General features: G+C 49.0%; 1 protein-coding gene across 2 annotated transcripts in view; it reads right to left on the reverse strand.

Annotated features, from left to right (window-relative positions):
* Nucleotides 1-4,936: 4,936 nt before the first annotated feature.
* The window catches only part of LOC120760055 (rho GTPase-activating protein 39-like), a 57,750-nt gene continuing 37,229 nt past the window's right edge, over nt 4,937-25,457 (reverse strand). The window contains exons 3-10 of one of the 2 annotated variants that reach the window (XM_040079963.2): nt 23,261-24,557; nt 19,580-20,126; nt 18,227-18,307; nt 10,888-10,961; nt 9,272-9,471; nt 8,180-8,271; nt 7,521-7,690; nt 4,937-7,143 (exon numbers count right to left, since the gene is read on the reverse strand). In XM_040079963.2, the coding sequence (XP_039935897.1) occupies nt 6,949-7,143; nt 7,521-7,690; nt 8,180-8,271; nt 9,272-9,471; nt 10,888-10,961; nt 18,227-18,307; nt 19,580-20,126; nt 23,261-24,557 (2,656 nt within the window). In that variant the 3' untranslated portion in view covers nt 4,937-6,948. Of the gene's footprint in view, nt 7,144-7,520; nt 7,754-8,179; nt 8,272-9,271; nt 9,472-10,887; nt 10,962-18,226; nt 18,308-19,579; nt 20,127-23,260; nt 24,558-25,457 lie in introns of those variants that run through there. The other variant, XM_040079964.2, reaches the window with a different exon arrangement.

Genomic DNA, 25,457 nt, shown 5'->3' on the forward strand with positions numbered 1-25,457 from the left:
GACAACTGCAGCCATCCCAGAGACATCCAAAGCAGGGCATGGAAGCAGGACAAGGATTCTCCAGAGCATTTAAACAGCAGAGCCTGAAAGCAATGCTGCCTGCCCCTGCAGAAGGTGTGCCAAAACCATGGAGCCTGAGGATTGTGCAATGGTGAAGGAAAATTTGGAAAGAAAAATGAACCTAGAGTCAACAGCCTCAGCCAACACTTTGGATATAAGGACCATGTCAAATCAGATTGCTGACTCAGTCTTAGAGTGGAGCAGTCAACCTGGGCCTGCACCAGCCTCCAAAGAGAATCTTCAAGGGCCTGTCGTGAACCCCCCACATCCCAAAGTGGATGAGCTGTGCAGTTGAGGACACTCTCCCTTCCGTGGACCCATAGCCTTCCCAACAGCCCATCCCTCCACACCAGGCCAGAGCACAGCACAGAGCAGAGTGCGCAAAGTTCTGAGGCAAGTGAGGTGTGTGACTGGAGAGCTGAAGAGCCCTCAGCAAACACAGACCACCATCCTTGTGCTGGCAATAGCTTATTTCCAAGTCCTTGGTTGTACTTCCTTCAAGCTAGACCATACTTTCTCTGGGCATTTTCCCTACTGTAACCTGTCCTATCTTCCCTTCTTCTGCCTCTGTCATGCTGAGACCCAGTTTTATAGGGAATTTGAGGTGGGGGGGACAAGGAGTAGCCAACATTTTTGTCTTGTTCAGCAAGCTTTGCTGTTGAGAAAGTAGAAAGATTAGTGTGGACCTTCTCTGCTTTCTCTGGGAAGGAGTTCAGGTGTCATCTGCAAAGCCTTTATTTATGCTCAGCATGAGCAGAGTTGTGCACTCCACAGGACTCACTGTCAGGGAACAGCAGGAGCTGTGACAGGACAGGTGAACAGGAACCAAGCTGGCAGGGCACTGCACTATCTGGCACAGGACAGGCCAGTGGTAAATGAGAGCAAAGCAGGGACAGTGACAATGACCAGATGAGCACTGGAAAATCCTTGTGATGAGACAGGTCAGGAGAGGAAGTCAGTGTGTGGGCTTGGACCAGGATCCTCATCCTCCCAGAAATGGCTGAACCAGCTCAGGCAGAGGTCCAAGGGTCTGCGGTTAGGCAACATTCCTGAGAAACAGGGAGGAAGTTCCCAGTGAGGTGTCCTTCAGCTCCTGGCCCTCAAGGGCCTGACTGTAGCAGTGTTATTGGGGACATGGCCCCAAGATTAGCAACTCTGCTTCCGACACTGCCTGTGCTGGCTTGCAGCCCCACATCCCAGCAAGAGACAATCACACTCATGGCAGGGAAATGCACTCAAGGGAGTGATCACCAAGGCCTCTGTGCCTGGCTGGAGCAATTCCCTGCCTGAGACCCTCCACTCCTCCCTTCCTGACCACTCTGGGACCTGCACGGCAGTGGGAAGGAGGGGGGTCTGTGCCCATAGGGTCTTCTCCTGCACCTAGAGTTCTGCCAGAGCCCTCAACTGCCTCAACACAGCCCTCATGGGGCCCTGCAGTCTGCCACAGCTGTTGCAGCATCCTGCTCTGGACAGGAGGATTACAGATTCATCTGGACATGGTTCCCACCCTCCACAGCAATGTGCAGCAGGCCAGAGATGAGTTTTGTGTCCAGCTCTACCCACTGTGCTTCACCCTGCTTGTATTTGTTTTTGTCAGAGTGCTGCTGGAGGTCCCACAGGTGTAGGTGACCTCCAGGCTGCTCCCAAGGTGCACACAAGGATGGGAGCTGAGTGACTCACCAGGTCAGTGTGCCATCATCACAGCAAGATTCCACATCTGGGTGTCTTCTGCTTCGGGACAGTTTCTCACCCCTTCTTTGTTGATGGGAGCACCCCACACCAGAGACTGGGAACTGGCTACAGACCTGCAGGGAAGGGTGCCCACCCTCAGCCTGTGCCCTTGGCCAGAACAAGCACAGCTTCATCCAGGGAGTGGCTCAGAGGGACACACAGACAAGCAGACATTTCTACATCACCGCACCCAGACATCCCTGTGATGGGAGAAGGCTGCAGATTCTTCACTTTCTCATTCTTTACAGAGCTGTCCACTTGCAGATGAGGCTCTACAGGCCTTTTTGTGGTCCTTGGGGTTATAGGGTCTGGCTGACATGCCCAGAGAGCAAGGAGGTAACACCCACCAGGGGACACCCTAGCTCAGTATTTGGGGACTGTTTGCCATTGCAGTGCCCTTGTCTTCCCCAACAGGCATCAAGGCACCAAGGCCATGTTGTTTCAGGGAAGCCTATTTCAAGACAGCTGAGGCAATCCAGCAGCTCACTGAAAAAGAAGAGTCACAATCCCTCCTCCATTCCACACCCTCTACATCCCTCACAACTCACCCTGACTCCTGTCTCACTTATGATCTGAAAAAAAGACCAGATGTGGCATAGATGGGATGGAGGAAATGTGCCTGTGAGCAAAGATGAACTGACATAACCTACTAGTTCTCCTTTGGGAGAAGCTGCAGCTTTTAAGAGCAGCTTTGAGCTTCTGAACACCTTCATGACTTCAGGTCTCAATTTGTGCAACATTCAGCCCTGACAGCAGAGGCCACACAGTCCTCCAGTCCTCAGACACAAGCTGCCTTTATGGTACCAGTAAGCACTAAGCACTTCAGACAAAATGGATAGTTTACGTGGTGAGACAGAGGAAGGTATAGTAGAGGCTGGGGCAGGAGATGCAGGTTCAAATCTCTGTGGCCTGGACAGAGTCCTCAGCTGGTGTCCCCTGCTTTGGAAGGAATAGTTAAGCTGATGAGTGACTCCGTGTGTTCCAAAAGCTTTCCTGCATGGCTACCTGTAAGCACTCAACTCTGGCCAGGTCCCTATGTGGTCCACTACACTCAGAACATCCATGCTCCTTCCTCTTCCTTCCTCATGGGATGACAAATGCCTGAGCTGATTTCCCCAGCCCACTGCACCCACACCCAATTCTCTCCACCATTTACCATGGCTGACAAATGGTGTAGGACAACAGGAGCTGAGGAGCTTTGTGCAACAGGTTGTTGCAAAAGCAGCAACCTCAGCAGCTAATTCAACTTTTCCCCATCTTATTTGTGGTGAGTGTCCCGGAGACAGTCCATGGGTGTGCCAGAGCCAGAGCCCTGCTCCGCACAGCCCCAGCTTGGCACTGTCTCCATGGGCCAGTTATGCTGAACCTGCCAGTGCTGTACTGCACCCACATCAAACCAGCACTGGGGCAGCATCAGGACAGGGAGCCTCCCATCTCTGCCTCCTGCCAGTGCTGCAGGGCTCTTGATGCAGACCTGTCCATTCTGCTGGTCTCTGCCTTCCCAAAAGGGCTGATTTAGTGCAAAGCTCCATGTAAGGATTGGACTAAAACATGAGAATTATGCTAAAAACTGGCCTCTCATTACCCAGGAGCTTCAAGGAGGTGGCAGAAAGAAATGGAGTATCTCTAGTGGACAATGGCAGGGAGACCCTTGATGTTTGCAAGGGGAGGAGAGACAGTGGGGAACTTCTCTACCAGGAGGGGTGGCTTTGTGGTTGCTCTGTCCTGTAAAACATCGGGCAGCTGCCAAAGCTAAGCCCTTTCTCCATCTCAAGCTGAACCTACAGCTAGGTCCAAAATCTACCTGTGATCCCCAACATCTGCCCAACCTTTTCAGGAGTTCAGGTGGCAACATGGAGAGCAGACCTGAGGGCAACGTTGTCTATCAGCTGCCATGAGCAGAATTGCTTTTAACCATTTCCATTTGCAGGCATAGCAAAAAGCTCTTGCAAGGCTCTGTAACAAAGGAGACTCAAACCAGCCAGAAATCCAACAGCACCAGCAAGTGCACCCAGCACTGCAGGAGTGTCCTGCATTGGGACACATCACTCTCCAGGTCATGGGCAAGGCGCTGGTGCCTTCTCTCAAGGAGCTGCGTTCCAGCCACCCTCTAGCATTGGGTCTGACTACACTGCTTGTGGAAACCCAGAACAAACCGCAAGCTTGTTCCAAACCCAGCTGCTGCTCCAGTGATCCAGGTGTCAGGCCATGGTGACTGCAGGAGTGAGCCTCAGTCTTGGAACCTGAGCTGAAGTATTTGGTTTGTGGCCTTTTCTGACTTGGCAAAAATCAGCTCATTTCACAGAAAAGCTTTGGGCAACACTCAGAAATTGGGCTGCAGACATCACCCTAGGAAAGGGCTGTGTGAAGTTACAATGTTTCTGGTCTTACTTCTGCACTCACTTGTCCTATAGCCCACCTACAACCCTTCTGCCAGCGAGACTGGTGGGAAGACCCAGTAACATGGCCAGCATATGCAATCCCAAACTGCTGGTGTGACAGAGCAGCCCTCACTGGCTTTGTCTGAAGTTCATCAGCTTTTTCTAGTCTGACAGGACAATGACCACCCCCAGAGCACCAGCAAGATGAGTCAGAGCCTGGGCTCATTCCTGTGTGGCTGAAGTAGCGCAGCCGGCACCTGCCCGGCAGCTCCACCACACTGCACAACCAACACCAGTCTCGAACATCAACAGACTGCTCCCAGTGGTTCCTTGGATTACTAGTGGAGGAAAGATGAGAGAATGCTCCAGTATGAACATAAAAATGTCCCTATCAGGTCATCCAACAGCCCAATTATTCACATTTCCATCAGCAGAGACCCCACAGGGAACATGCAGAGGATGTCTGCGTGACCACCTCTGGCAGTCCACCTGCGGCACTCCCAGCTGCTGGAGGACGGACACAAGCAGAATATCCCTCTTACCCTCCAACTGCCCATAAACTTCTCTCATACCTTTATGACCCTGAAACGCTCTAGAAGATATGTGTAAAGCAGTATTGCCTTTTACCTGTTTTAACGCATTCGCTTCCAAGATTAATTGAGTGTCCTTTGGTAGCTGCCTGAGAATTAAGAACAAGAGAACCACCCCAGAGCATGGATTACATGCAGATGTATTCATGCTGCAGAAATTCACAAAAAAGACAATTCACAAAAGAGACAACCATGGAGATTGTATTTATTACAATTAGAACAGAGAAAAGGCTACTTTACTGATTGGTATTTACAAATCTGTTGGCAAAGACAATAATATCCAGTGTCCTTTATGAGCATGTTTTACAACCCTGGCCAGAAGCATTCACTTTTATTAGCAGCAAATGCCTATGGTTTGACTGACTGCCAAGCTGAGTGAAAGGAGTAGCATGGTTCACCTCTGCAGTGGCTGCAGACAAAGCCTGACACAGATACAGGCAACTGCAGCCTGAAGAGGAGGGCAGGTGCCACATGACTGCTCAGCTCTTGGCAGGGAACAGGACAGCCCGAGCCTGTTCAGCGATTCAGATCTCAGGACAGCATGTCAGACCTGGTAACCTCTGCCCGTCTCTACACTTCTGGGACAGTAGCTCCACATCTGAAGAACAAGTTGTTTAGCACTGCAGAAGAACAGAGCAAGCTGAGCGGCATCAAAGCATGGAGATGGGTGTGTACTTGAAACAGATACTGGCACGTTTCGTGGGCAAGTTTGACAGAGCTAATCTCGACAAGGGAGCAAGATTTCCTGGCCCACAAGACCTCAGAATCATCTGTACGAGGAACCTTTATTCAGCTGGGCACAAACTGAATTCCTGCTCTGGAGTTCATTCAATCTCATCTGAATACAGGCTCTGGGAACCCTCTCAGACAGAGCCCCAAGCAAGCCAACAGGCTTGGGGCACTCCGCACATGGCACCTCATGCCCACACTGGTACTGCTTCAGGCATCAGCTCTAAACCTCATTGCTGGCAGGGCTCAGCACCCCACTGCAGTCTGTAGAAGATGATCCCAGGTCCCTACTGGAAAGGGAGGGGGATGCAGAAACACAAATGCAACCTTGCATGGTACTGACAGACTTAGCACTGCATTAATAATTCCAAAACACACTTTTTTTGCAGCAGGCCTGCCTCCAGCAAGGAAAACACCTCAAAGGAAGAGCACAGGTACCACAGTTATATAGGCAGTACCAGCATTTCTCAAGTGCACAGGACTGCTGCTGCTCTGCCTGGAAGAGCATACCTGAGCACAGGAGCACTTCTGTCTGTTGGGAGCTTTCTTTAGACCTGGGCTGAGCCAGAAGGGTGGGTCAAACTGGTACTCCTGGCAGAGTGGTCTGAGAAGAATGTGGTTCCAGGAAGGGAGCTGGAGCTGTGAAAGCTGCTCTGAGCATGGGCATAGGTGGTCCTCAACAAAGCTGGTGTCAGCTCATGCTATCTGTAGCAGAAAGGAGCTGTAAGGCCACTAGGGTCACTGCTCCAGAAGATACAGCCTTCATTAAAAGGATGCTGGAGTGGTTGTTTACCTGTTTGTTGTCAGGTGTGTGGCCTTCTGTTGAGCCCAGCACCATGGTGTGGGTGAGTACTCAGCACAGGCCTGGTCTCACATGCTGTGGCACAGCTCTACAGTTCTTGAACTCCGCACTTTAACAGCCCTCTACCAACAGCACTGTGGAATGCCAGAACAACTCTGATGCCTCCACAGCCAACAGTCTGCAGAGGTGAACCAGGCTGCCCCCACAGTAGTAGGATTACTCCTGATGAGGCAGCATCTTCCCTAGGACCAGCTTATGCCACAGCACAGGAGTGCTATTCTCCTACCTCCTGCCTCCAGGAGGGAAATTGAGAGTCTCACTACCCCATGTAGCAGTTCCTCCCACATGTCACAGCCCTTTAACTGAGCAACCCATCTTGTGGCTCTCAGAAAGAGGAATGCTCCTCTTTTGACACAAATTGAAAGGCCAGGAACTGGTAAACCTGACCTGGCTTGCCCAAGGATTTCCTGGTGCTGAAAGAACCGAGCCTTCCAGAAATGTCCAATCCTCATGGTCATAACACTGGGAGATGCTCAAGGACAAACCCAGGGCATGACAACAGCAAGGACAATGGAAGAAACCTATGTGGAGAGGAGAAGACTTAAGGTATCTAGCAACTCCCCAGAGCAACGTTTTGCTTCCTGGGGCCAGTGGCTCAAACCAGCCCTTTGACAAAGCTCGTGTCCAAGTGCACTATCAGCATGCGGAGAAAAGACATTTCTTTGCGTGTGTTCTCAAAGATAACGCGAGGGTCATCGGACTGGCAGCGCAGGCAGTTGGGGGCCATCACCATGGCCAGGTTATTCACATCCATCTTTGTTCTGCCCACATTTGATGGCTGAGCAAAGATCTGCAGATAGTAAGAACACATTCAGACAGAGCAGTGGAAAAGGGCAAGAAAGTCCAAAACCGTGGCCCAAGAAAAGGTGCAAGGAGAGCAGACATAAAGCCTGCCTTAAGGACAGTGCTCCAGGGAAGAGCACTGTGCTCTGACACAACCGACAGAGCAGCAGTCTTGGCAGACAGGAAAGCAACCCCAGGCTCTCCAAGATCAGGAACAGGGTTTATTGCTCCCATAAGGAACAAGGCCAGCAAATGTGCCTCTATCAATCCACCTTAAATAAGGTAAGAGGTCTTAAAACCATGGCGATGGTCCCACCACAGCTGTCCCACTAACTGCACCTCACATGCTCCTGGCCCCAGTGCAGGACCGTGGGGGCTGCCTACCTGCAGGAAGTGTATGAGGTAACACAGCACCAGTCTGTTGAGCTCCGGCAAAAGCTGCACCACAGCCACGGCAGCATCAGGGTTCTCATAGTTGCTGATACACTCTTTGTAAAACTGCTGTGGGATCACAGGCTCCTCCAGTTCCCGATACCAGAGCTTGAGGAGAGAGGCTGGGCAGAGAGCAGGTGCATGAAAACAGCTCTGGTCACTTCCCCATCCCCTTCAGGGGCAAACTTGACAGTGAGAGAGATGGCAGAGAAGGGATTTCTGTGCTTTTGCTGCTTCACCTTAATTCAGTCTTGGATCTGAAATGCTCAGGCACCCAAGCTGACCAGTTAATGGGAAATACTGGCTGCTACCTACCTGCTCCTTCTGGAAGCAGCTCTGGGGCTGCCTAAATGAGACCTGAAGACTCCCACCACTCTGCCTAGCTTGCACAGCCTTACTGCATCAGAGGCAGAGGTCCCTCCCCACTCCCAGTGTTTCCTCTATGGGCAGTGTTTGGAAAGGCAGTGAAAAGACACAGAACAAAATCCAGTCAATGCAGCCTGTGTACACATTCCCAAGCAGCAGCACACCCACTGAGCTGCTCCTGTCCCTGCCCCTCCGCACTGCACCATGGCTGAGGCTGCAGCAACACACCTGCCACATTCCTATACCTGGTATGTTGGGGTCGCTGAGACTGTTTGGGATTTTCCACTGATCCACCTGCAATTTCAATGCATTGACTTCATCTATGTCACCAGGTATCCTGCAGAGACACAGAAAAGGTCCTTTTGAGAGTAAGCCAGGCAATGTGCTTGGTTGGGCAGCTGGCCAGCAAAGCATGGCTCTGAAGCTGCTTCTGGGGCCTCAGGGAGAAGGGAGCAGTGAGAAGGCCTCAGGCACCAGTGGCAGCTACAGCAGCAGTTCCTCAGAGAGAAGGGGGTGCCTATTTTTATGCACTGCCTTGAAGTGGGAGTTCCCACTAGCTCAGATATCAATTATCGCTGTCCTCAGGAGTGATTATTTTCTATAACCAGGCTTCTTTGCAGTGTGTTCAGACCAAAGATAAGCAGCATCTCTGGCTACTTATATATATATATATGCATACATATATACACACACACATATCTAGCTATCTATCAAAAAATTTACCCTTACACAGAAAAGTTGAGCCTTTTAACGGCTATCTTAAATCAAGTTTAGCTACTGAAAAACTAATTCAAATCTTAAATGCAAACAAAACCACACATAAAGAAAACAAAAAAACCCAAACCCCGAACAGAATCTCCTGTGTTCATCACACAGATTCTGTGTCTCCCTTGACTCCTTGTGTCTTGTGCAACACCAAGGCTGATGTGCTGCATTAGATGAGGTACTCTGCCAGGACGCTAGAGTCCCTCCCTCCCCTACACTAGCCAACCACCACCGCCAAATGTGATGAAAACTCACTGCTGTGCCTGGGGATGAGCTGTCCCCAGGCAGCTTAACTGATGTAGTTAAGTCACAACATAAGTCAGAAGTTAACGTGACTTAACTGATGTAGTTAATTCATACCTACAGCAGTGCCCTCTGTGCTAACACATGCAACACTGGCTAATGATACTCCAAAAGGTGATTCCTGAACCTGGGGAAAGTCAGATTTTGTCCAGACCACAGCAAAGTGCTTCTTAGGAAAGCGGAGGCATGTGGAAGTCAATCTTGACTCCTTGGCTTTGAGAACTGACATGAGGGTGGCTCAAAAGTAGCACAGCACCTCAAAAGCTCACCTGAAAATCCCCTCAGTCTGTTCCCCTCCCAGGGCCAGGACCTGCTGTGATAGCTGTGTCTGCACCCAGGGCAGCTTGTTCCCTGGGTACATGTCCTGCTGCCGCAGCATGATTTCCTCCAGGGAGCTGCCGAAGAGCGACGGTGTGAGGATGGCATTCCTGGCATGTGTTATCTCTTCCACTGTTGGTTTTCGGAGGCCCTGAGGGTAGAGAAAAGCTTAGTGCAGCCATAGCACAGCCAGCCCACAGAGAAAGAGTGACCTGGAGGTGGGGACGGTGAGTGACCAGGACAGCGAAGGCTGACTCTGCATGTGGTCACCTCATCAGCCTCCTGGCAACATGGTTCTTGTTCTGCTGCCTAAAATCAGGGGTGGTTCATCAGGCCCAAGAGGAGCAGAGGAGACCACTTTGGAGAGTTTGGGCTGGTTTTGCAGAGGTTCTGTTGCTGTGTTTTGCACAGCAAGGGGACTGCTCCGGCTGTAGCTCCACCTGCTGCGGGAGGCAGTATGGAGCAGAGCCCAGCCCCAGCTGTGGTGAGGCCAGCAGAAGGTACCTATACCCCAGCCCAGCATCAGGCGAGTGCTTAGCCATGGGACAGGTGAAAAACAGTCCTCTGGAGATGGGAATTCCAGGTATTTCCAACTCCAGGGAAAGCTCTGCTCTCAGAGGTGCTAAAACCTGAAAAGTGGGCATTGGTGCTTGTTGCTTCTGACACATAGCAACACTTAAAAGGGGTTTTGGATTTCCTGTGGCAGCAGTTAAGAAAAGGACAGAGCTGTCACAAGGGTGACAGGCTGCTCAGCACAGTGGCCTTCAGCAGTGGCGCTGCGGCCAAGTTGGGAACACAACAGGGGGAAGCTCTCACTGAGCCCTCTGAGGGTCAGTAGCCAGGGCTGCAGTTGTGTGCAATGTGCGTTTGGAGGTTTACTGTCCTGCCCCACCCAGAATGCCAGAAGCCTTCACCTCCCTCAATTATTTCAGCTAATTTGTTCACTATGCAAAGTGCAGAAGGGCCCAGAGGAATTTCCACAAAAAAAAAAAAAACAACCCCGATGACCAGATCTGGCTCAGGGACCCAGAACTGACAGCTGGGGCCATATACCAGCTTTCATGGCCACACGTAGAACCATGCAGGGGGAAGAGAGGAAGATTTTCAGGCAAGGCAGAGCACACTCTCCCCTCTGCACCAGCCACCTCTGCTGGTATGACAGTATGACTGTTTGAACTGGGAATAAACAATTCCCTAGTGAACCAGATGCAAGATCCAGCCCATATAAACTCTCAATGCTCTCAGCCCTCACCTGAAGAAACAAAATTATGGGTATCCCCTTCACAGACAGCTCCCTTTACCCTGCAGACAGGTAAGTGTTAGGTTTGTCTTTGTCCCTGAGGCCAGGAAGCAGCCAGCCACGCAGATGCCTGCACAGCAGACACTGCTATCTGCCAGGAGGATGGCAGAACCTGGACAGTAGCCCTCTCCCATACATTCATGTGGAGATGTACTCCAAGCAAGCCTCCCTCGCTCACTTTACCTCTATTTCCCATCACTGAATCAACGGTGACCACCAGAGTCCCCCAGGCAGCCCCCAGCCCCTGCAGCCAGGGCAGCTGCTCACCTTTTTGCCTCCAGTGACAGCTACTTTCTGGAGTTTCCGGTAGCAGTACTTGGCGTAGGTGCTAATGGGCAGACCTGGTGGGAAAGAGGAAAGGAGTGGTGAGCCCACAGCGCCATGCACCCCCACACTGAAGCCCTTCAGAGAGCTCCAGCACAATACCTCATTCTGGCACAAGCAACCCCATCAATGCACAGCTCCCTGCAGCAGGGCAGGATTGCCAAAACTCACACTGAGCACCCTGCAGCCTCCCAGTCCCATGGCAGGCAGTGTGTGCGAGCCACTGTTCGGGCCTAGAAAGATTCATCTCCTGAGTGAAGGCTCATAGCTCTGCACCTCCCATCCCTGCTCCTGCAGATCTCCACCTCTGGTACCTGGGGTGCACCTGCCCCATCCTGACTCCACACATGGCAGCCATTCAGCATTTGCAGCCTGGACACGCACACAGGCCTGGTGGGCACAGCCAGGGTTAAGTGCCTCGTGGACACAGGGCCAGGTAATTACATCCTGCCAGGACATGGCCACAGAGCACACAGTCAGCCTTCTGTCAGAGAAGGTTTCAGAGTGTTTTAAACCAACTGTTTATTATTTGAGAACTTCAGTTCCTTTGCTAGTGAGAGAGGAGCAGCAGAGAAAGCCGTGTGGGGACAGAGAGGCAGCACCAGCATCAACAGTGCCCTCAGGACTCAGGACACAAGAAGAGGTGTGGGGATGTGATGGGATATTATCTTCCAAAAGACCTGCAGAAGGCTTCCTCACATTCCTGCCTCCAGCCCTCTCCCAAGCTTGTACCGTGCAGCTCAGGCATGCTCTGCGAGACAAGGAAAATGGGACACACCAAAGCTTGGAAACTGCACCTCAAAATCTGCTGCCCTCCACAAGAGCACCTGCTCTGCTTGTGCTTGTTTCAGTGAACCCTGGAGGCAAGTGCAGCCACGAGTCACAGAGCTAATTTTCCTGTGACACCAAGAGAAATGTTTGCAATGACAGAGGAGCACTGATTTCTTAGAGTTTTTCCAAATCCATTGGCCTTTTGTTCTTATTCAAGTAAAACCCAAAACTGTTCACTGAAAGCAGTGAATAGAACTGCCCTATTTGATTCCCTGCCAGGCCCAAAGCTTGCAGCACAGTTCAAATACTTGTGGCTGTGAAAGTCTACATTCTGGTCAGATGCTGTGCATTTCACATCAGCCATTCGCACACCCTGTGGCTCAGGTATGCTGGCTGGGAGCTTGGAGGTCTTCAAATCCTCTCAATGCAGAGGGGGACAAACTCCTCCCAAGTGGAACAATGCCCAGAGGTGGGAGATGTGTTGTCCTCTCAGCCAGCAGATAAGCCAGAGTCCTTGGCTCCTCTCGAAGAAACAAGCACCTCCTGCCTCCATCAATCAGCCTCACAACTGGAGCAGAGCCTTTCCACACCACTGAAGCCATGCCAGAGGAGGTACAACAGCATTCCCATTTCCCACAGGCAATGGGAAGGAAAGTCAGTTTTAGGAATTTGCCTCTACAGAGTATCTAAAGCAAAATAGTCACTGTAAGAAAAAATCCTGCTAATCCTAGGCATGATTTACACTGGGAATATCTTAGGATTTAAAGGAAACCAACCAAAGGAGCTGGCCTGTGATGCTTCACTATCCCAGGTTACAGTTTCTGCTGTCCAGTGTGAGACATGTCCTGAAGTGAGGTGTCCCCTTTCTCAGAGAGGAAGGAAAAGAAGCTGGACTGTGCTTCTTTCCCAGCAATTTTGCAGGAGACAACACATTCAAAACTAATAATAAGAAATATTTTTTTCACACTGTAATTAGACCATGAAACACATCATCACCCTGAAAGCTTAACAATGTTTGCAAAAGGAACCGGTGTCTTGCACGTTATGTGTGGCTGATGCATGGGCAGCAGTCAGACACATTAGCTTGAAGCCTTCCTACTTTCCCAGGAAAGCTTCTCGGTCCTGGGAAAAGCCTAAAACCTATATGTAGCACTTTCTGCAGTGAGGCCTCCTGCTCCCATGACAACCATGCTGCAGCCTCTGACCCAAAGGGGCCTGCTGGGGGTCACACGAGAAGCTGACCAAATTTGAAGCGACTGAAAAATAAACTTGCTGCATGCACAAGAGGATGGAGGAGTTACTGCCCATAGACCTGAATGGCCAAAAAAGAGGCAGGAGTCCAGAGGAACAGAGTGAGCAGCACTCACCCTGGAGGGCACAGACCAATGGCTCCCACGCAGCCTCCCTGCTACAGAGTAGAAGCCATCTGCTCCAACACAAGTGCTCCTGGCTCCAGGGCATGTGCAGAGTGGGATGGGCAACATGGAGAGAGAGACATGGAGAGGCCAGGAGGTACATGCTGAGCTGCAGCAAGGAACATGAGGGAGAGGAATAGAATTAAGCTTTAGCCTCACCTTTTCCAAACCAGCAACTTGTCCCAACCATCTGCTGCTTTCAAAATGCTCAGCTAGAGACTGACTCCCAGCACTGAGCTCATCATACACACTGACATCTCCAAATGTGGGCCAGATACTCTCTCCACAGCCCAGTCCCCGCCTGCTGGTGCAGGGCCGGGCAGCTTTGTCTGCACCACCTGGAAAGGGCTAATCCTGAAGGCAATTCCATTTCTGTGGCCACATCACGAATCTGAGAACTCAAAGATGATCAGTTGTTCCCTATGGTAGCTGTAGGAGCTCAGGATCAGACAGCTACTAACAGCCCACACAGTGAAAAATAGTTTTTAAAGGAAAATATGTCTCCATATGCCAGCCTAGAAACACATGTGGGCAGCATCTTAAAGAACATCTCCTTTTACAAAAAGTTTAAATCCAAACAGAACACGTGCAGGAACACACCTTCTGGAACAGACTTGAATGCTTTCCTGCAGAAAAAATTTTAAAAATGCAGCAAACAGTGTGGAGATAGGACTTGGCCATGGGATATGGATTTTAGCTCTAGAGAAGCTGTTGTCCGGATATTCCTCTGATCTATCGCAGCCTCTTGGCTCTCAGCCTGGCACAGCCAGAGCCAGCTCTCCAATCAGGATCCCATCTCACTGTACTCTGGAGCATAGGGATATGTGCTCTTGAACACGACAGCTGGGCTTGGCACCAGCAGTGCTGCTCTCCTGGCTTAGATCTGCCCAAGCTCCCCCATTTCACAACACTGCTTTAGCTCCTCTTTCTCACACCACCACTGCTTCCTTCTACATCACAACAATGCTTCTTGGTCACCATTCCCTATATGGGAAATACTGTTAATCAGTCAGACAAGCCAGCAGCCTCCACCTATCACCAAGATAAGAAACAGATACAAGATGTCTTAAAAATGAGTATCCCTCTTCAAAAAATTCCCAGCTATAGCAGGCGGGCAATACCCTAAGGCAGTGTTGTACCTGGACCATTAATAGACAGATTTCCCTTCTTTGATTTCCCATTTCTTTCTAAATTTCCCATTTCTTTCTAAACCTCTTTATGCTCTGAACCTGCACACCACCCTGCTTTGCCGACCCTCTAGGATTCCATTCTGTGCTTCACGACAGAGCATTCCTTAGCCTGCTGCCCAAAATCAGGCAGCTTTCAGTTCTGCTGCTGTGGCACAACAGTGAGTTGTGTTCTTCTTGCTTTCCCTAGGTAACCTTAAGTTTCTTTCGTCCTGTTGTCTGTCTCCCCTCTTGCTTCCTCCACGTCCAGCTCACGTGTCATCTTCCCTGCCACACTCATCAGCCTTGGATGAATTCTGGGCAGGACACACAGAGTGGGCACAGCACAACTACAGCCAAGTGCTGCTTTGCTCTCTGTCCCTTTCCTACAAGGTCCTGATCCCTCTTTTGGTTTCTGACCACTTCCCAGCAGCATGTATGTGTTTCTGGAAGTTCATATACAAGCTGGAAAATGTCTTTCCCTCCTCAAAATGGCTCAACTGGGGCCTCGCCTTGCACCTGCAGCCAGGGATCTCTCCCCCATGTAAAAAACTTTGCTTTTGGTGACACAATGTTCTCTGCTGCTTGATCGCTCAACTCATCACCCTCGCCAGATCCCTCTGTACCTTTCTGTTGGAGTCCCTTTGGCTACCCTGGAGGGTCAGAGTCCCTTTGGCTACCCTGGAGGGTCAAAGACCTGGACAGGGGGGTCTGGGACCCCGGCCCAGAGCGACATTGGCTTTGATCCCTGTCCATGGGAAAGGCTTCCTGCACTGCGGGAAGGATTGCAAGCCACAAGAGTGTGAAAGATAGTAGTTTAGCTTATCACAGGGTGAGAACACAGTAGATTTGGGTTTTTAGTATGGAAGTCAATGGGAGCAAGATGGAGGATTTGGGGCGTTGTCTCCTGCTTCTTCTTTCTTCTTCCCTCACTCCATTTTCTGCAGTGACAGTGGCACAAAGTAGTTTCAGGAGACTGGGTCAAAGTAGAGATGACCTTTTTAGTATAAGTGATAGGTATTGGCAAATAATGATGAATAAAGAACACATAACAATTAGTATAAAAGACAGCGACAGCCCAGTCCAGGAGGAGTCGAGGAGTCGCCAGATGCCCGAGCGGCCGCACAGACCTTTGTTGGGCACTGAGAAATTTGTAAGATAAGAAACAATAAAGTGCGCAACCTTGAAAAATCAGAACCTGAAGACTCCGTCTCTTTCTTTCATCTGGCTCAGAGCTTTGCAGAAGGCAGAAGACTCTAAAACCACCTGAATCTCGGAACCAAAAACTGAGACCTTTCCTTTTTATAGCCCTGAATAATTTTGTATCAACACCAAGCTGTCAGCTCATGATTTGTGTCCTTGTATAAACCCAAAGACCAGCTTACATTCCTGTGGGAGCAGCAGACAATCCTCCTTCTGAAAACACAGCATTTATTCCTACCATTATTCTTCTGCCTGCCAACAGGTTATTCATGCATGCAAAGACCTTGCACTGCATTCATATTTCATTTACTCACAGAGAATTAAGCTAGAAGATGAAGACTGCAGAGGTTAAGCGTGGGAAACTTCAGAATTCTTTCTTTGGGTATATGTCAGATGGTAAATGTTAACTCACCTATGAGCTTCTGGATTGAAGGGAGTATGTGTGCATGTGTAGGGAATCACTGCTTCAACTCAACTTTTCACTGAAAAACTTACATAGATGCCTACTTATCTTCTATTCAGTTCTGACTGAAGTCACATTTGATTTCCTTATGGATTTTTCTGCTAAATCATGCATAATCTGCTACAGCATGCATAAGCATCCTTATATTTTGGAGCATTAAGAAACTTCTCACAACAGCCTTGCAGCTTCAGGTGCATCCTACCCACTTCTCACACATCTGGAAAGCAGGGCTGGTCAAACAGAAGTAGGTGTTCCAGGGAAAAAACTGACCTTTTCAGCCAGCAGCAGAGAGAACCTGGCATGTTCCTGCAAGATTTCTCCTTACCTCAGGTGCAATTCTGAGGTCAGTCTCCAGGAAGAGTCCTCAAGAGTTATCAGTCACTGCAAAAAAACTGTTTTGAGCAACTGCCAGCCCTGCTGCCTCCTCTGCTGAACCTGTGCAGAACAACTCATAGCCTGGTCCCTGCCAGAGCAGCCTCCTGGGCCAGAAGACAGACAAGAGGGAACAGCCTCAAGCTGAGCCAGGAGACATTTATATAGGATATAAAACAAAATTTCTTCATTGCAAGGATAATTAGGCATTGGAACACAGGCTGCCCAGGGCAGTAGTGGAACCTCCATCCCTAGAAGTGTTAAGAAAATGTATGGATGTCATACATCCCACCTGGGGACATGGTTTAGTGGTGGCCTTGGCAGTGCTGTGGGAACAGTTGGACTCGATTACTTCAGAGGACTTTTCCAACCTTAATGATTCCATGATTCTATGAAACGTGTATGTGACCTGTCACCAGAGCCCCAGCTGAGACCACACAGGCACAGCTGACTTTCAAGTACTTCCTTCTGGGAACTTTACAAAGTTATCTTGGCATGCCTTTTTAATAACATTTCATATATATATACAAAAATATGTATCAGAGGCAACATAGAGAATCCTGAGTTGAAAAGGACCTACAAAGAGTCCCAAGAGTCTAACAGCTGCTGTTTGTGTTTTTTGGGTGGTTGGGGTTTTTTTGTCTGTTTGTTTTGTTTTGTTTTTTAATTTAACATTAGTTTTTAAGTAAAAACTACATCTGTTTTCCTAAGCACACCTCCAGCACACATCACTTAGACACATAATTGCACAGAACAGCCTGCTCCACCCACAGGCAGCACACCCTGCTGAAAAGAACAATCTCCATGGAGTTGTCTCATAAAGATGTCTTAGTCCCCCCGAGCACAAGCAAAATGCATTTTCAAAGGCTCAGAATGGCCTGAATAGGAAAGAAAATACACATATCCCTACCAGAAATACAATCCTTCTGTGCCACTGCAGGTCTCTGCTCTGAATCCCACCAGAGAGAGAGAATCAGTGAACACCGTTAATGCATGAGCTTCAACCCAGGATGTCCTCAGTCCTTGCCCTGACTTGCCATCTACCACCCTCATGACACAGGATGTCACAGCAATGACACAGGGAAGCCACCATAGGGAGCAGCTGTCTGCTGGTGTTAAGTAGGGCTCAGGACGCAGGAAGCTGGACTCCAGCTCTCACAGATCAAAAACACTGAAGAAGCCACTTGATATAAACTTCTGCCTGAGAGGAATTCACATGGTTAACTCAAGTTTCTGGAAATCAATATAAAAAAAGTATTGAATGGACTTTGTCTAGTAAGACTTCAGCCAGATAAAGTGTTATCCTGCAGCCAGCAATTAAACTGAGTCCAGAGGAATGCACGAGCTCTTGTTCATTGTGCACAGGTGCTAGGGCAAGCCCTGGGCTGCAGTGCTCAGAAAGTGTGGGCAAGGGAAACCAATTCTGGAGAGAGAAAGGCAGTGTCCTTTACCAGGTACCAGCACCCTCCCAGAAGACCCACGGGTTAGGCAGTGATTTACAAAATCCATTAATACAACTGAGAAAGGTTCTTTTCAACACACTGGCTCATACGGCATCTAGCACCTGAATATGCTCCAGGAAACTCTGTGGCACACACAGATCAGTTGAATTAGAGCCCCAGGTCTGCGTTCAACTTAAAATCCCTCATACAATTTGCACAGCTGTGACTTAAAGGGCCCCCACGTGTCCCAAACACAGCCCAGCTGCCATCCGCACTGCTAATCCAGGCTCTGATCTAACCTTGTGCACCAGCCCCGCCCCCAGGAGAAAAATTTTCCCAAATCTAAGTCTCTGTACTTAAAGAAATGTCTGATTTTCAGTAGAGCTCAGCAGTGCCGCCTGCCTGAAGCCAGTGCAGACCTCTCTCTTGGCTCCTTGTGCTTTTCCCTACCTTCATCCTCTGTGTTTTGTTTCCTCTTCTTCCTGGATTTTGTGATCTTCTTGTTTTTCAGATCCTTGATGTGCTGGGCAACTGAAAATTCAGAAGAGGGTCTGGATTAATAATGTGGTATACTAAAATATCAAAATCCAGAACTGCCCTTAGATGTGGCAGCCAGCCTGACTCCAGCATAAGAAGTTCTGCCTGAGGAAAGGTCCTGCACCACAGCCAGATCCCAAAGAACCTGAATGAGGAGCTCAGAATATCACCCAGCTTCTCCAAATGGCCAAATAGTTAGGAAGTTCATACCTAAATAAACTTGCTGCCTAAATACCAGCGAAAGAACCATCTTCTCAATATCTCAGAGTACTCTTCCTTGCTGCCTACACTCTGGGCAAAGCACAGCTGGAGGAAATGGTTTTGGACAGAAGTGACAAGGGCTGATCTTTATAAAACCCAAACTAGTGCTGCACGCCTGGCACTTCAGTGAAGAAATCCCATATTAAGGCTACAATCATAAAACCAGAAGGCAAATACTGCCCGTGTAGCACTTGCCCCTTGGTCCAACCTCTGCTGCCACGCTCACAAGAGCAGGGGCAGAGGGGTGATGAGGAAGAACTCCTGTAGCCACCCTGGAGACTTGGGGAGGGCTTCAAACACAGCTTGAAGTCCCCACAGATCAAGGGGAAAATCGGTGCTCTGGTTTCTGGCCTGAGACTGGACAAGACACAGTGAGTGTAGCTGAAATAGTGACAAATAAGCCAATAAATACCAGCTAATACTCTCCAGGCTGGCACTTAACTTTTTTTCTTTTCTTCACAACACCCGCTCCCCCCATGATTCTACAGCAATTTAAAATTAGGGCAATAACAAAATATAAGCTGGGTTGGTCCCCAAACTTCTGAAAGACATATAAATTGCATCTCTTCACACTAAAAGCCTGCGTTCTTCAGGATCCTCAAACAGCCAAGGCCTGTTCTCAATGTTTGCAATGGCTTCCTAAAATTTAAGTTAGATATTAATAATGTTTTGGGTTTTTTTTGCCAGCTTCAAGGAACTTAGAAGTAAATTACGTCATCAGAGAACCCAGAAAAGCTCTGCCTTTGGCGGACTCACACAAGCTCATTTAAGTGCTGATGGGTGAGGTGAGCACGGCGTGGGGCTCCCGTTTCTTTGCCAGACACAAGCTGCTGGCAGATTCATCCCATGAAAAGGTGAAGTCAAAGAACACACTGTGCTCTCACTGACAGAGCCCACAGCACTAGCTGGGGACTACCTGTACTTTTAAAACCCAGGCAACCCTGACTATGCGGCACAACCCACCAAGATGCTGCTGTATACAGAGGAGGCGCATGAGGCACTTACTCTTTTCATCACTGTCAAGGTGGCGATAAATGTAACCTTCCAGGTAAGACTGAAATTTGGGTGATGGAGAGAAAAAGGCCAGACTGATGGCCATCAGTTCCCAGCCCCATGCCAGGCTTTGGTAGCACATGTTATCTGTCGTCTGCCTGATCAGCTGTATGTAGAGCTCATCCCGCAAGCCTTGCATGCTCCAGCATTTGGTGACCGTGACCAGCGCCACGTGATTGCGGTCCATGCGCGTCTGCCGATCTCCCATGTAGCTCTGCACCAGCTTGAACATCTCGCATGCCTCTTTTTTGATGGTCCGGTTGCTAGTGATGAGCATTGGCTTTTTGATGGAGCCGCCGTTCCAGGACAGCATGTTGGAGATGGAGATCCTTCGTCGGAAGATGCCCTGCGTGTGCATGTTCAGGTTTTTGGAAGCCCAATCTGCCATGCTGCTCTGGGAGATGGGCTTCCGGAGGGTGGTGTAAGGGAAATGGCATCCCACACAGTCACCACGATGGCTGCTACCCTCCTGCTTGGGCTCCAGCTCTGTGGTCTCAGGCTGCAAAGAAGAACAGACATGTTAAAAGCAGCTTAGGTGACTCCTTACCCAGCCAGGAAATTTATCCACAGTGAGACATGAAGCTGCCAGCAACTGCACAGCGTTGAGTCTGTACAAACATGACTTGGTGCAGAATTGGTGGATGACACTTGCAGAGTTCTGCAAGAGCCTGGCACACGCTAATGCTGTCCCTAAAGGAAGTGTTGGGATGTGGAGTAACAGGGCTGAGTGTCCCGGCTGTCACAGAGTTTACGGGAACAGGCAGGAGGTGAGCTGGTTTCCAGAGCAGCAGCCTAGCTCCGTGGCACCAAGCACACACCGAGGAACCAAGTATCTCTGCACTCCTCACCCCTCAGCTCCTATGGAGCTCCAGGAGCCCAGGAGGAGGATGGGACACTGGTCTACAGTTAACCCCAAAATATACATTAGTTCTTAGAAGTTTATAGCAAGTCAGTGTTTTCTTCTTAGTACAGAGAACTCCTGACAGAGGCTTCTGCAGTCCAACCCTCTCCTATCTCACACCTCACATGTGATGCACGCAGATGATGGGATTAGCACACATCACATTCCACCCCTCATTGCCAGCCTGGAGCACAGTAATTTCTCCCTGCTTTTTACTTTGTTCTTTTCATCCCTTGAGTTACTCTACCTCCTCACCCTCTCTGAATTCACTCAACACACTGACTAAAAATCTCCGCCTGCAGTTCTCTGCCATCTCCACTCCTTAGTCTCCTTCAAACCAACTTACCTGCCTGGAGCTGGTTTTCCTCCTATCACTCCACCTGCTCCTTCAGCATGCTCCTCCTGAGGAGTCACCTTCTCATACTATCTTGATGTTCAGGAGGCTCCGGGTTCTCTTCTCTGCTCTCTCTGAGGTTTCTCTCTCACATCTCATTCACATAACTCCACAGCTGTTATATTTGCACTGAGAGTACACAGCCACCTCTGCTTAGCCTGTCCCAGAACTTCTGCCCACCCTACTCCGATACTGAGTTTTCTTGTCTCCTGATTTTCCTCGCTATCATGCAAGCCTAGCACAGGACATCACTGCTCGCTCAAGTCACTTGATGCTCTTTTCAGGTGAGGCAGTGATTTTGCTGCCATATTTTCTGCAACTTCCTGCCCTCCTTACTTAGACTCTCCAGTATTACTGTGAATATTTTTTTTTTATTGACTCTTTTTGCCTTTACCACAACTCCGTCTCCTTTCATCTTCTACTTCGCTGTATTAACACATATGAATTATTTTTCTTCACTTTCCACGCCATTCACAGCCTATCCCCAACCCACCATCTCTTGTGCATAATCAAGTTTCAGCTCTCTCTGTCAATGCAATAGGGTGTAACACAGCCAGAAGACTGGAGAGCAGCTTCCTACCAAGTTTAAAGAGGCAGTGAAATGAAATTGCTGAAATATTAATAGTAACATGTAAGTCATGTAAACTTGCTATGTCTCTGTGCCTGAAAAGCAGGAAATGTGGGAACACGATATCAGTTTTCCAAAAGGTTTCAGATTAAAGCAAGGCACTTATTGATCCAACATGGCAATAAAGAGAACACATACAGATAAATATGACAGACTGGAGAGGTGTCAGCCTGGCTTTCAGGTCTGCTGGAGCAATCTGGAATAGTCAAGGAGCTTTCCCAAGCTTCTTCATGAAAGACTGTATACCAACAAACAGGAGAAAAACCAGAAAAAAAAAAGAAGCCACTTTTCAGCATGGAGGATGGTTATCAGTGCTGCCCCATCAAACTGATGCAGAGACTCTGGTTGTTCAAAATAGGAGCAAAATAACCAGAAGAGTGAGCAAAGAGAAAAAGAGCAAATGTTGCAGTGAGCTCTTTCCCAGTGGTCTGTCCCTGAGCTCCCTATAATCCCCACACAATTGGTTCGGCCCTAAGGCAGTTCCCTCCCCTTTTCTAGATCCTTGTATGTCAATCCCTGTTTATCCTTGCTTGCCAATCAATGTTTACTCCTTCCCCTGTTCCAGAAAATTCCATGTTCCTCAACACCCTATTGGTTCCTTTGAATTGTGACCTCCCCTCGTGTTCCCCCAGTGGCTAGGATTTCGTGGACCTCTCCTCATGATCCTCCCCTGTCGGATTGAGATTGGTTGCAGAGTTGTGTTCACCCCCTTTTTCCACCCCCACTTAAAAGTTCATGTCTCCCCATGTCTGGGGCTCTCTCTCCCTGAACCCTTTGACAGCAATAAACCTGTTGGAACCTCAAACTTAGAGCCTTCTCCTCCTCCTTTGCTTGGTCCTTGACGTCCCCCACTCCAGTGTCTTGGGGTGGGCAGCCCCAAAGGTCCTGCCTAAGGCTAGCCTGACGCCTAGGCAGCCCCCCACACCTGGCACGGAGGTGCCCCACTTGTACCTAGCTGGGGCAGAAGAGATTTGAGGAATGAGTCAGGCAAAAGCTTCAGGGGATGCAAAACTATTTTCAAAGAACCTAAATCTGAACTAAAACCAGGAAGCAGCATGTCCCTTTGAATCCAAATAGGAAAAAAGATGGCAAACTAAATCCTGCAGAAGTGCTGTGTTAGAGAGAAAAACTACTCCCCTTGTGCAGGCACACCAATGGGCTTTAAAATAGCTATTTCCAACAAGATGCCAGAGCCACTGACACTCATTTTCTAAATGTTGCTACTCCATGTTCAGGAACTGGGAGGGAGAATAGCATATGAGGAACCATTAGAAAAAGAGGAGAGAGAAAAAGAGGAATTGCTGTCATGTGACTATGCAAATCCTGATGCCCGTGTCCCGTACCCACCAACTCAAGACCATTCCAGTGAAGAAAGTACGTATGAGGGAAGGGTTATCCACAAAGACATGAGTGACAGTAACATGATCAGGCAAGCACATTTACCCAAATAACAGAGCAGAGCTAGCCACAGCGCTGAGGGCTTGCTGGACATGAGCCCCATCCCACAATTCTCCTTCTTCTAAAACCATTGGCCTGAAATAGGGTTTCTACCTGCAAAGCTGTGAAGCTTTATGAACTGTTTGCTGTTCTGCAGAAACAGATATGTCTTGCCTGCAGCACACCCCTGGAACTAAATTCCCCACAGGAGCAGGCTCTGCATGATGAAGCAAAGAAAAAAAGAAATTTAACATGGCACAGATGGGGAGGTACCTGTGAGGAATGGCATTCAGTGCCTGATGAAGCCAAGGTTGTCTGGCTGGTCATATTCTTTTCTAAAGAATCTATTTTCTCAAAAGTTCTCTTCTGCCTCATTGTGTCAGGTGGAGCAGCCACATTGCTGGGAAAGGCTTCCCTAATCTCCAAGTCCTGTCTGTACAGAGACCTGTTGCTGGCTGAGACACCATCGCTGGAGCTCCGGCTGATGCATTTTTTCAAGTCGTCAGACTGAAACTTGACCTTGCTGCTCTCTGCTGGGACACCGTTGTCCAGGCTTTCAGCATCCAGGCTGGCTTTGCTTCCCCTGCAAGCTGCTGACCTGCCCACCACAGCACGCATCTCAGCGATCACTTTATCATTCAGAGCTGTGAGCTCACTGCTGCTGCCCACAGAGCCAGGTCTTGCTTGACCTGTTCCTTGTCTCCTTCCTTTCCTTTTTCTCAAGCTTGGAGAAGGGCCAGTTGAATAACCAGAATCCTGATGGCTTATACCAGTTGGGTACTCCTGAGTCTGCAAGCTGTTTTGCCGACTGTGGTGGAGTTCCATGTTCTTGAGGACATTGGCTTCCAAGATCCTCCAAGACTGCTTGAAGCTGTCCTTTGAAGCAAGCTGACCAGGCAGTTTAGTGGAGGTATCAGTTGTTGCAGAAGAGTGGGAGAGTTTGGCAGATTGGTCAACGTTGACCATATGTTTTATGTACTCTCTGCCAGCCGGGCTGTATTCAGTGGAAGAATTTCTTGCGTGCTTCTTTGCAGCTTGTTGCATGCTGGGATGCTGCAATAATTTGGTTGGTTGCAGCTGCTTTTTTAAGCTATTGCTTGGTGACTTTTGTGGAGACATCCCACTCACACAAATGCTTTCAGTGTCCATATCTACTGGTGGTTCATCATAAATTGGCAACTCTAAAGACGGCTCATCATATATAGGTGCAGGAGAGGCATACATGGGGGACGCAGGCTGGGGGGTTCCTGTCCGGCTCCTCGGAGGCGTTTGAGAAGTAGGACCATTCATCAGCACCAGGCAATACCCACCACTCTCTGTCTTTTTGATCTGCATAGACTGCTTTGTTTTTCCAGCAGGCATCTGCTTTGTGGCTCCAGGGCTCTGGGATGTGGATTGAGGCTGAGCATATACAGCTAGTTTAGGAAGAGATTTTGGGCTGTTGGGCTTCGGAACACTCTGCAGCTGAAGAGAACTGTCTGAAAAGCTCTGCATCTGCCTCAAACTGTTCACTTTGACCAACATGGCTGCTTTCGTGCCTGGCAGAGGCTGCCAGTGGGTAGGAGTCTCCCTGAAAGAAGAAAGATACAAATACACAATTATTTAGGAATTATATTTACTTAAGTACCTTCTACGTCTACCCAATTACCAAATTGTTAGTCTCAAAGTCCCTGAATATTCCCCAACCAGCTAAATCAGCAAGTTATTTTTTCCTGGAGATCCTCCTTGCTGAAACAGAAAAATGTTGTTATTCACATAATAAATTTCTAAATCATGAAGAGCAGAACAATGGGATGAAACAAGTTCATGATACTATTATCTGTCTGGTATCAGCAGCACCGATATAGGACACAACCTATGCTTCTCAAGGCTCAGCAGATAGCATGGCACCCAAAACAACCAGAAGAAGACTAGCAAGCTATTATGGAACATAAAACTCAAATATTAAATTGGAAAATAATCCCAAGTACCTGCCTTCAGATTATCCAGCTACTATGACAGTCCTTCCACACCATGCTATTTTTTAAATTTAAGTTTCCAGACGTAAATTTATTTTGTAGAAAAACCTATGAGGTCTATGAGAGGTATATGAGGGTCACTGTCCTTCACTCACATTTTACGTTGCCACACAACCTGCCAAGCCTCCACTCAATCTAGTCCAGATGCACTCGGATCTGGTTCCCTTGGCCACACCAACTGGCCCTGGTCTCCGCTCTCATGGCTGTGAAACACTCCTCTGCTGGGAGTATCCTCTGACCCATGGTGGTACTTGGGATCCACCACAACCCAATGTGCCCACTGCAATACCCCAGTTCTCAGGGCACATTTTACAGTGCAACAACAACGACCTGCCGTCAGGATGTGGCCATGGCCAGTCTGTGTTTGAGCTCTGAAGAAAAGGGAATGGAAAGGATCTTAAACCAGCTGAGCTTCCAGATTTTCCAAGGCATCACAGTCCTCAGGAAGGTCC

The sequence above is a fragment of the Hirundo rustica genome, chromosome 16 (assembly GCF_015227805.2).
Source record: "Hirundo rustica isolate bHirRus1 chromosome 16, bHirRus1.pri.v3, whole genome shotgun sequence".
In the NCBI taxonomy this organism is placed as follows: Eukaryota; Metazoa; Chordata; class Aves; order Passeriformes; family Hirundinidae; genus Hirundo; species Hirundo rustica.